Source organism: Lepus europaeus, chromosome 16, assembly GCF_033115175.1.
Source record: "Lepus europaeus isolate LE1 chromosome 16, mLepTim1.pri, whole genome shotgun sequence".
NCBI classification, from domain to species: Eukaryota; Metazoa; Chordata; class Mammalia; order Lagomorpha; family Leporidae; genus Lepus; species Lepus europaeus.
In genome coordinates this window covers 80,806,260-80,818,450 of record NC_084842.1, presented here as the reverse complement: position 1 = coordinate 80,818,450, position 12,191 = coordinate 80,806,260, and the positions used below count along the sequence as shown (strand labels likewise).

General features: G+C 45.7%; 1 protein-coding gene across 2 annotated transcripts in view; it reads left to right on the top strand.

Moving 5' to 3' along the window:
• Window positions 1-672: 672 nt before the first annotated feature.
• CD38 (CD38 molecule) overlaps window positions 673-12,191 on the top strand; it is a 51,088-nt gene continuing 39,569 nt past the window's right edge. Inside the window, exon 1 of one of the 2 annotated variants that reach the window (XM_062213007.1) lies at window positions 673-931. In XM_062213007.1, coding sequence (XP_062068991.1) covers window positions 708-931 — 224 coding nt within the window. In that variant the 5' untranslated portion in view covers window positions 673-707. Of the gene's footprint in view, window positions 932-1,162; window positions 1,439-12,191 lie in introns of those variants that run through there. The other variant, XM_062213006.1, reaches the window with a different exon arrangement.

The window sequence follows — 12,191 nt, the reverse complement described above, 5'->3', positions numbered from 1 at the left end:
ACCTGTCCCACTTCCCCTTGCTGTGGCTCCCTCGTCTTCCTGACCATGCTTGGCGTCTTTGTCCCTTCCTCCCTATACTCCTGGTCAAAGTCCTCATAACTGCTGCCCATCTTCTCCCCCTTATGCTCTAAGCCAGATTGAGTCCTTAAAATGTGTCACAAAAATTCACTCAAGGACCTTGGATGGGTTAAAATGAAACACAGGGTCCAGAGTCCTAGCCGATCTGGCCTCCTGCTGGGCTCCGAGGTACTCTGCTCTCCTCTCTCCCACAGCCCTGCAGTCTAGCTACCAGGACCTTGCAACGGGACACGAGCTGTTCTGCCCCAGCGCCTCTGCACCTGCTCATTTCCTCTGCCCGAACACATTCGCCCCAAGGAAGAGTCTAGTGGCTTGATCCTTCATGTAACTTAGTCCCTGTTGCATTGTCACAGCTGTTGAGAAAGGACAGACAGGAAAAGCATGGGGTTACTTACTGAACGCCATCTAGAGTTTAGTAACTGCTGTCCATATCCAGCCCCTGAGTATCACAGGAAGCAGACCGTCACCATTACACTTAACAGAGCGGCCGTGTACCAGTGTGCTAAACGCGTTGTAAACATAAAACTCAATCCTCTATCGACCCTGCAAAGGAGGTGCTGCTTCCAACCGCTTCCTTTAGAGGAAGAACTAAGCTGCTCTGTGTCACCCGGCTGGAGTTTAGTTACTGAATGCCCCTGGTAGAGGGAGTCAGCCTGAAACTGAGCCTTGAAAGGTGGCTGATCAGACACTGTGGAAGCTGGAAGGCAGAAGGGACACCTTCCTTCCCAGGCGGCGGTCACTGCGTGGACGTGGGGACACGGGTGGGCAGTCAGCCCTCACACTGTCCAGGAAGCAGTCGCGGCGAAAGCACGAAGTTGATCAAAGAGAGTTGGCGGGGAGCCTCGGGATGCAGGTGTGTTGGCGGGTGTCGCCCAGGTGAACGGGGCCTGGCTCCAGCGGCTCAGGAGTCTGGCAGGGAGCGGTCGCCAGAGTCTTCCAAGCTCCTCACGCGTTTGGGTCCGGCCACGGAAGTTTGCAGCAGGGGGCTGGGGTGGGGGTGGGGCGGGAAGCAGCGAGCAGGCAAGCGAAAGGGAAAGGAGCCGCCTCAGAACAGGGTCAGCCTCGGCTCCCTCCCCACCCTAGCCTGGCGCTCCCCTCGCCGGCTCGGCCCCGCAGAACCCGCGCGGCGCGCTATGCCCGACTACGAGTTCAGCCCGGCGTCGGGGGACAGACCCCGCAGCGGCATCTCTAAGCAAGTCCTGATCGTCCTCGGCGCGTGTCTCCCGGTGATTCTGGCCCTGGCGATCTGGGTGGGAGTCCTGAGCTGGCGCCAGAGGTCCATGGGCACCACCGACCGCTTCTCTGCGATCGTCCTGGGGCGATGCCTCACCTACACGCAGAACGTGCACCCGGAGCTGAGGTGAGGCTGGCCACGCAGGCGCGCGGCGGGGCGCCTCTCTCGCTGGGCGCGGCTGGGCACTGCTCTGGCTGGGGACCCCGGACAGCTCACGCGGGGCCCCTCGCCTGGATTGCCGGAAACTCCGCGTCGGCTGCGGCGCCCGGGCTGAGAGTCTCTGTACCCGGTTCTGCCCGCTCTAGCCAGAGCATCCGGTATGGGCGCCAAGCGCGCGGCGGAGATGCCCGCCTGCTGGGCAGGGTGCTGTGAGCCCCGCACCTGGAGGGGCCGCGGTCCGCGCTGGGCGCTCCCTGCCCTGCTCTCCGGACCGCGGTGGGGCGGGGTGGGGAGGGACGTTTTCAGTTCTGCACGGGGATTCGGTCTTTTTGTCCCGGAGTGCCCGGGACGGTTCCAGGAGACGCAGCCCGTGGAACCTCCAGTGCGGGCGGAGGTCGTAGCAGGGCCACTGAAAGGGGTTTGTTGCTTTCTACAACATCCCACCTCGGGTCTTTTGGCGCGCGCTGAAACGCAGGTGTCCAAAGAAACCGGGACCAGAGCAGGGTCAACCTTAGACCCTGAGATATTTCATCAGTTCGGTGACTCTGCAGACCTTGGCACCGGCCCCGCTCCAGTCTAGAACAGGTGCAGGTTTCTGGGACCCTCCGCCAAAGGGGGCCGCTCTCGGCTCCCATTCCCAGGGCTTGGTTACACCGGAGAGCTGGGTTTTGAAATTGTAGGTGAAGTAGATAAGCGGGAGGGCGCTCCCCGGGAGCTGCTGGTGCACGCACCCCCCCAGTCCCGCGGAGGCGCGGCGCGGGAAGCGGTCCGGGACCCAGGCGGGGGCCTGACGCCACAGGTCCCATTTGCAAATCGCTCCTGGGTTTCCCTAGGCGTATTGCTGAGGAGCGTTAAACGACTGAAAAAGGGAAGGAGAAGTTGAAGCATGATTTCAGGCTGCGCTTTAGGTGGTCCACGAAATAAAGCGATTGAAATTCAATTTGAAATGGTCGCAGAGGAAAAAAAGTTCTTTCTCACGTCTATTTAATAATTAAAAAGATTCTTTTTGGTTGGTGCTCCTTTTCGGTGAAGTTAACACTGGTGACTAAGTGAACACATCCTTGCTGCCGGGTAGGTACACCACAGAAACAGCGTGGCTCTGTAGTGTCTGAGGCATTGCACGCTGGACCTGAAACACGCATGCGTGTACACACGTCTGTATATGTACATATGTCTGTATACACTTATTCGACATATTCAGAGGTGTTTCTGTAGGTACTCACCAAAATACTAAATTAATATTTAAATCCTACTCCAGTTAAAAACAAATGAACAAGCTATGGCCTCTTAGTATTTAAATGAAGCATCCAGATGTCTCAATGACTGCACATTCGATGATCGATGATCGCCACTGAACGCTTAAAACTATCGGGTCATTAAGTCTTTCCTAACTACGTAGGGTTTTTACTCTTAGTATTCCTGTTTTACAGGTAAATGAATAGAGGTAGAAAGTTTGAGTCAACGGCCCAGAATTTGGCTCCAGAAACTGAACTGTTCGCCACCAAACCTCACTGCCTGTATGTGTTCCATGGGGAAAGTGACCATGAAGTGTGTGGCTGGTATCCAGTGGGCACTATTAATAATCGGTGCGCTAAGTCCATCAGCTGTGTACCACAGCACGTGGTCACCGGATCTTATGAACATGAACCCTGGAGTCAGGAATAGATCTTGGCTGTGTCACAGAGTGACGCTGGGCAAGTCACTTAACTTCTTCACTCCCCAGTACTGTAAAATGGAAGCGTGAATGCTAGCACCTGCACATGGGGACATTTTGAGGATTAAGAGGAATAACTCTGTCAAGATAATAAGTGTTCAAAATGTTATTTTCCTGTTTTGGAAATGCGAAATCAGACACCTTTCCACTGTAATAAACATGATGAAAGCAAACCATGTAAAATGCTGTGTAGTATTAGTTTCTTTAAACCACAATCCAGTCAATCAGCCCTTCAGTGATGAAGTGTAAGTTGTTTCTAATTTTCTACTATTATTCTCCTTTAACGTTAATACGTGTTCTTGGAGAGCTTTCACATCAGCACATATAGATCTACCTGATTCTTTTAAAGACTCATAAAATTCCATACAGGATATTACAGGGGAGATTAACCATGTCCAGTTGACAGCAAATGAGTTTGCTTTCAATGTTCAATCCTATTTATTCATTCAACAAACACTTTTGAGTTTCTATTATGTTTCGGGCAGTGACGGAGCTACTGATGCTCACAGTAGCAAGGGACAAAATTCCCACAGTCACGAAGCTTCCGCACCCTTGAGAGCACCGTACTCAGTGACCGTCTTTGTTCACACACTCTTGGGTAGCCGGGGAGTGCAGCTGTAAGACAGATTTCGAGTGATGGAATTTCTGGGTCCCAAGGGAATTATGCGTATTTTAAATTTAGATACTCCCAAATTCCCTCCAAACAGCTGTGCCATTTTGCATTCTCACCTCTATCTGTCAGAGGCTAGGCTTTCCCACCGTCTCCTCACTGCTGAGTACTCTCTTAATTATGTGAAAAATAGCATCTGGTTGCTTCCTGACCACCACCTTGTGTATGTTTATTGGCCATTTCTATTTTCCATGATTTTCTTGTTCAGATCCTGGATCATTTCTAGTGAGTTTCTTATTTACTTGCTTTTATGGGAATTCATTACATAGTTTAATAATATTCATTCACGCACACGCAAATTATTCTGCAGCCACATCCCTGAGATCTTGACCCTGTGACATGTTTTACTGGTGACACCCTGGATTTGGTCATTACCTGGAGGCACTTTCCGCTGTGTCTCCAAGAAAAACTTCCTCCAGCCTCTAGCCTAACAGAAAATCCTTGAGACCTTTCTTCTCCTGCCTACCATTCAGTCCCCTGCTAAGGACACAGCAGGAGTAACCAGGGTCTCCAGAGAAATAATATAATTATGTATATAATATAAAGGGGGAGAGCGATTTTAAGGAGCTGGCTTAGGAATTGTGGAAACTGCCAGTCAGAAAAGCTGCAGGGCAGGCCGGCAGCTGGAGGCTCAGGGAAGAGTTGATGTTGTAGCTTGAGTCCAAAAGCCATCTCTGGTAGAATTTTCTTTTCTTGTGGGACATCAAATTTTCTGTTTCTTCATGCCATCAACTGATTAGATGAGGCCCACCCAAGTTTTGGAGGGTAGTGTGTTTTACACTAGCTCTGTTGATTTAAATGTTTATCTGAAAATGTCATTATGGCACCAAACAGAGAGGTTGAATCAAATGTCTGGGTTCAGTGATCTGGTGAAGCTGATACTTAAAATTTCATCACCAGTGTAGGTTTTAAGTTTCTGTTACATAGTACCTTACTTCCAGGTACCATTTTCTCATTTTGTTAGCAGCTGCTACATAAGAAACTACTACCTTAAGATGTAGTGACTTGGAACAACAACTATTTATTTATGGTGCACGATTCTGTGGGTTGGCCGGGATCAGGTAGGTGGCCTGTGACATGTGGTGTTGGCTGGGGCTGTAGACATCTGGGGAACTGACTTGGCTGGAACATCCCAGTTGTGTCATTTCATGTGACTCAGCGACACCTGGGCTCAGCGGAGACAGCCAGGCCACTCTTTGTCTTTTCAGGACCGCTCTCACTCCCAGTGATCCCCCACACCATCTCTCCCTGGCCAGCTGGATTTCCTCAGGGCTCCTGGACTTTCAGAAGTGGGGCCAGGCAAGCTCTCTTTTGCCCTAGAGCCAGGCCTGGCATATTCTGTGGTCATAACGGTCCCCAGGCCAGCCCAGATTCAACAGCAGGAAAAGCAGACTCCAGCCCTTGATGGAGGCAGTGGCAGGCACTCCATGTATACTTGCCTGTTAGTGAGAGTCTTCGTTGTGTGAGAGCTTTTGTTTTTATTTCCTTCCGTTCCTCCCCCTCTCCCCTTTTGTTACATCACCTTTAATGGCTAGATTCAAGGTGATGAAACTCTAATCCAGGCCCTCCATAATAAAACTACCTCCAGTCTGGGACTTTTTATTCAATGGTATATTTTGAAGATCTAGAAAATGGCCCCAAATACAATGAGTACTAAAGATCTAGTTGAGTTAAAGGAATGTTATATAAGCAGTATAGTACAAATGATATAAAAATGTATAATGAATATATCTCACTAGTGAGTTTTTTTTAAATACTATTACTCCCAAATCCATCAATTTCTGTTTTTGGCATGTCAATTGCTAATTCTTCTTTTGGGTCATAACATTTCGGATATTTTATATAGGTCATGGAACTCTATCTTCCTCACTTGTTCCTTGTCCTTTTCCAATAAACTCTTACCCTCAGAAAATTTGCTTTCTGCCAGCCTTTTTTTTTTTAAACTTTTATTTAACAAATATAAATTTCCAAAGTACAGCTTATGGATTAAAATGGCTTCCCCCACCCCATAACTTCCCTCCCACCCACAACCCTCCCCTTTCTCACTCCCTCTCCCCTTCCATTCACATCAAGATTCATTTTCAATTCTCTTTATATACAGAAGCTCAGTTCAGTATATATTAAGTAAAGATTTCAATAGTTTGCACCCACATAGAAACACAAAGTGAAAAATACTGTTTGAGTACAATTTATAGCGTTAAATCACAAGGTACAGCACATTAAGGACAGAGATCCTACATGAGGAGTAAGTGCACGGTGACTCCTGTTGTTGACTTAACAATTGACACTCTTGTTTATGGCATCAGTAATCACCCTAGGCTCTTGTCATGAGTTGCCAAAGCTATGTAAGCCTTTTGAGTTCACTGACTCTGATCATATTTAGACAAGGTCATAGTCAAAGTGGAAGTTCTCTCCTCCCTTCAGAGAAAGGTACCTCCTTCTTTGATGACCTGTTCTTCCCACTGGGATCTCACTTGCAGAGATCTTTCATTTAGGTCATTTTTTTTTGCCAGAGTGTCTTGGCTTTCCATGCCTGAAATACTCTCATGGGCTTTTCAGCCAGATCCGAATGCCTTAAGGGCTGATTCTGAGGCCAGAGTGCTATTTAGGACATCCTAAATAGCCATTCTATGAGTCTGCTGTGTATCCCGCTTCCCATGTTGGATCATTCTCTCCCTTTTTTGTTCTATTGGTTAGTATTTTCAGACACTAGTCTTGTTTATATGATCCCTTTGATTCTTAGTCCTATCATTATGATCAATTGTGAACAGAAATTGATCAAATGGACTAGTGAGATGGCATTGGTACATGCAACCTTGATGGGATTGAATTGGAATCCCCTGGCATGTTTTTAACTCTACCGTTTGGGGCAAGTCAGCTTGAGCATTTCCCAAATTGTACATCTCCTCCCTCTCTTATTCCCACTCTTATATTTAACAGGGATCACTTTTCAGTTAAGTTTCAACACTTAAGAATAACTGTGTATTAATTACAGAATTAAACCAATAGTATTAAGTAGAACAGACAAAAAAATACTAAGGGGGATAACGTATTAAGTTGTTCATCAACAGTCAGGGCAAGGGCTGTTTAAGTCACCATTTCTCATAGTGTCCATTTCACTTTAACAGGTTTCCTTTTTGGTGCTCGGTTAGTTGTCACCGATCAGGGAGAACACATGATATTTGTCCCTTTGGGACTGGCTTATTTCACTCAGCATAATGTTTTCCAGATTCCTCCATTTTGTTGCAAATGACTGGATTTCATTGTTTTTTACTACTGTATAGTATTCTATAGAGTATATATCCCATAATTTCTTTATCCAGTCTACTGTTGATGGGAATTTAGGTTGATTCCAGGTCTTAGCTATTGTAAATTGAGCTGCAATAAACATTAATGTGCAGACAGCTTTTTTCTTTGCCAATTTAATTTCCTTTGGGTAAATTCCAAGGAGTGGTATGGCTGGGTTGAATGGTAGGGTTATATTCAGGAATCTCCAGACTGACTTCCATAGTGGCTTAACCAGTTTTCTGCCAGCCTTTTGAGTGAAGTAAGCATATACTTTCTTTTGTTATGAAGTGGGAACTTTTTTTAGGGTTCATTTATTTGAAAGGCAGAGAGAGAAAGAGAGAGAGAGAGAGAGAGAGAGAGAGAGAGAGAGAGAGAGAGAGAGAGAATCTTCCATCCTCTGGTTCATTCCCCAAATGGCTACAACAGCCAGGCTGGACCTGTCCCAAGCCAGGGGCCTGGAACTCTCTCTAGGTCTCCCACATAACTGGCAGGGGCCTAAGCACTTGGGTCATCCTCTGCTGCTTTCTCAGGCACGTTAGAAGGGGTCTGGATTGGAAGAGGAGCAGCTGGGTTGCATGCAGTGCCTCCACCCGCTGTGCCACAATGCCAGTCCCCACGTGGAGCCCTCTGGAGTTGACGCAGAGGTATTAAATGCAGAATGCCCCTGAGCCCACCAGTCCTGGCTGAACTGGATCCCGGCCACATAGAGGAGCTCCCTCTGTCAAAGATGGCCCTGGACATGTGGGATCTGAGAGACACATGGCCATGACTCAGCAAAGTCCATGTAGATGGCCAGCACGGCTGCCTCTGCTGGCACTGTTGGGGGGTGTCCAGTGTCTGGACCAGGTCACAACCAGGGTATGTGCAGGGATAGGGTGGAGCCTGCTGGAGGGAATGGAGGGAGTGAAGAATCAGCACCCCGAGTAAGACAGGACTCTAAGGAGGCTCCTAGAGTCTCCTCACCTTGGTGAAGACCAGCCTTCCCTGTGGACGACAGGGACTGCAGGCTGATGCCAGTCGTGCTGTGAGTGTCCTCAACAGCTCTCCTCACCCCTGCCCCAGGACGGACTGGGGGCAAGAGGGGAGAGACGGCTTTATTCACTTCTGCACCCCACTGGTCACGCAGAGAAGCAGGTTGCTCTTCACAGAAGCTTGCTAAACTGGTCTCTCACAGCACACATCCTGCAGGCTGAATACTGCATTGGCAGGGAAAGACTTAGAGGAGATGCCTCTCCCAACTGACCCGACCTTCTGTGCCCACTTCAGCTAGCTTTTCTGATGAATGCCACAATTTCTTTTTGTTTCTCTTTCCTCTTCAAAATTCCAGCAAGATTTCCTAAGGGCCAATTCTTCATTTTCACTTCTGTATGACTCCTATTTTAATGAATTTAGTATTTTATTAAATTCTACTCAGTAAAATTCATTAGTACAAGATGCAAAAAAAAAAAAAAAAGGAGCAAATTTATAGAAACAGAAATCATGTGATTGGTGCTGGGGCAGGTGTGGGTTATTCACAGAGGAAGAAGACGGGGTGTGGACCTCCAGTGATCCGCAGCAGGAGGTGGGTAGGTGTGGGAGAGGAGGGGAAGAAACCAATCTGGTAATCTGGTAACAGCAGTGCAGGGCCAGGTGATTTTTGTAGAGGTTTGTAAGAGAGGAAGCATGACTTGCTGGGTATGTGAGCTCAAACACCTGGGCCACTTTCTATTGCTTTCTCAAGCCATAAGCAGAGAGCTGTATTGGAAAAGGAGCAGCCAGGACAGGAACTGGCACCCATGTGGGAGCTGGTGCTACAGGCAGAGGCGTAGCCCACTGTGCCACAGCACTGGCCCCTACCAATCATCTTTTTTTTTTTTTTTTTTTGACAGGCAGAGTGGACAGTGAGAGAGAGACAGAGAGAAAGGTCTTCCTTTTGCCGTTGGTTCACCCTCCAATGGCCGCCGCGGTAGCGCGCTGCGGCTGGCGCACCGCGCTGTTCCGATGGCAGGAGCCAGGTGCTTATCCTGGTCTCCCATGGGGTGCAGAGCCCAAGCACTTGGGCCATCCTCCACTGCACTCCCTGGCCACAGCAGAGAGCTGGCCTGGAAGAGGGGCAACCGGGACAGGATCGGTGCCCCGACCGGGACTAGAACCCGGTGTGCCGGCGCCGCAAGGCGGAGGATTAGCCTGTTGAGCCACGGCGCCGGCCTCCAATCATCTCTTATAGTGGGTCAGGAAGATGCAGCACACACCTGGCCCCCCTCACACTGTGCCCAGGGAAGGCATTGCTGGTTGATCACAGAACACTGAGTGAGCTTGGGTCCAGCTTCAAAACCCTCCACACAGGACTCCACAATGATGCTACTGGTTGATTGGAGTTGTTCTGAGAGATGATTTCCTTGTGATTCTGCTTCAAACTCATGTTGCTTGTTAGCCAAAGTAGAAATATTTGAAACACTATTTACGCAGCCAATTACATACCATCATAATTCCATCCGTGTTCAGTTCTGGGACCTTCTGTTCAAAAGAGTGACTGACAGATGAGAGTGAATCCTGATGTCTATGAATGGTGGTAAGGAGACAGGATGGGAACTGGACAAAGACAGTTTGAGAGTTTGCAGTCCCTGAGCTTAGAAGAATCTCATGAGAGCTATAAAGGTTTCTTCCACTGATTGAAGAGGAATCTCGTTGCCAGGGACTATGAGTGTGTTATGTAACTTTACTTGGCGGAATCAGAGCCTCAGTAACTAGTAAGTCAATAACAGTAGCCACATTTGTCCAGCTCTTTGAAATTTGAAATCATTTTTAAAAGTGTAAATTTAAAAAATTTAAGACATTTTTTTCATTCCTATGCAACTTTTATTCTATAATAACTGTCATATATCAGAGAAAACATAGGATATTTGTCTTTTTGGTACTGGCTTATTTCACTAAGCATAATGATTTCCACTTGCATCCATTTTGTTGCAAAACACAGGATTTCATTATTTTTTATGGCTGAGTAGTATTTCACAGTGTATATATATCACATTTTCTTTATCCAGTCTTCAGTTGATGGGCATCTGGGTTGATTACATACCTTAGCTTTGAGAATTGAACTGCAATAAACATGAGAGAACAGATAACTCATATGCTAAATTCATCTTGTTTTGCTAAATTCCCAGGAGTGATGGCTGGGTCATATGGCAGATCTATTTTTAGATTTCTAAGGAATCTCCATACTATCTACCATAATGGTTGTACTAGATTGCATTCCTACCAATAGTTTATTAGGGAATCTCTTTCCACACATCCTCGCCTGCATTTATTGCTTGTTGATTTTTGTATGAGACCATTCTAACTGGGTTTAAGTGAAACATCAATGTGCTTTTTAATTTGCATTTATCTGATGGCTAGTGATCCTGAGCATTTTTTTTAATGTGTCTGTTGGCTATTTTAATTTCATCCTTTGAAAAATGCCTGTTCATATCCTTTACTCATTTCTTAACTGGATTTTTTTTTATTATTGTTGAGTTTCTTGAGCTCTTTATATATCTTAGATATTAATCCTTTATCAGTTGCATAGTTTGCAAAAATTTTCTCCCATTCTATTGGTTACCTCTTGACTGTTGAGTGTTTCCTTTGCAGTGCAGAAGTTTCTTAGCTTGATGTAATCCTTTTTGTCTATTTTTGCTGTGGTTGCCTGTGCTTCTCAGGTCTTTTCCAAGAAGTCTTTGCCTATCCCAACGTCTTGCAGAGTTTCCACAGTAATCTCTTCTAGTAATTTGATGGTATACAATCCCTGATCCATTTTGAGTTGATTTTTATAAGGTTTGAGGTATTGATCTTGTTTCATACTTCTGCATGCATAGATCCAATTTCCCCAGAACCATTTGTTGAAGATACTGTCCTTTCTCAAAGGATTGATTTTAGCCCCTTTGTCAAAGATTAGTTGGTTGTAGATGCATGGATTGATTTCTGGGGTTTCTACCCTTTTCCATTGGTCTCCTTGTCTACTTTTGTAGACAAGTACCAGGCTGTTTTGATTATAACTGCTCTCTAGTATGTCTTGTAGTGTGTCTTGAAGTATGATATTGTTATGCCTCTGGCTTTGTTTTTGTTGTTTAAGATTGCTTTAGGTATGCAGGGTCTCCTGTGTTATTAGCATCATGATTTTTTTTTTACAATTGAGAAGGATGTCTTTGGTATTTTGATTGGGATTATGTTGAATCTGTAAATTGTTTTCAGTAGTATGGACATTTGGATCATATTAATTCTTCCAATCCATGAACATGGAAGATTTTCCACTTTTTTTGTGCCTACTATTTCTTTATTTAATGTTTCATAATTTCATTATAGAGATCTTTCATATCCTTAGTTGAATTATTCCAGGATACTTAAATTTTTTGTAGCTATTGTGAATGGGACTGAACTTCCAAGTTCTTTCTCAGCCATGGCATTGTCTATGTATACAAAAGCTATTGACTTTGTGTGTTGATTTATATCCTGCAACTTCACCAAACTCTTATGAGTTCCCATAGTCTCTAAGTGGAGTCTTGTGATTCCACTAAATATAGGATCATGTCATCTGCAAATAGGGATAATTTGGCTTCTTCCTTTCTAGTTTGTATCCCTTTGATTTCTTTTTCTTGCCTAACAGCCCTGGCTAAAACTTTCAGAACCATATTGAATAGCAATGGTGAAAGTGGCTATTCTTGTTTGCTTTTGGATCCTAGGGGAAATGCATCTCTAACTTTTCCCCATTCAATGTGATTCTGGCTGTGGGCTTGACAATATTGCCTTGATTGAGTTGAGGATTATTCTTTCTATGCCCAATTTGCTTAAGTTTTTTTTTTTAATCATGAAATGATGTTGTATTTTACCAAATGCTTTCTTTGCATCTATTGAGATAATCATATGGTTTTCTTTTTTTATAAAGTAGACACCAGAAAAGGAAGATGAAACCTTAATAGCTTCTTTTTGTAAAAAAATTATTTATTTATTTGAAACACAGAGTCACAGAGAGGCAGAGGCAGAGGCAGAGAGACAAGAGACAGAGACAGAGACAGACAGTGAGATATTTTCCATCC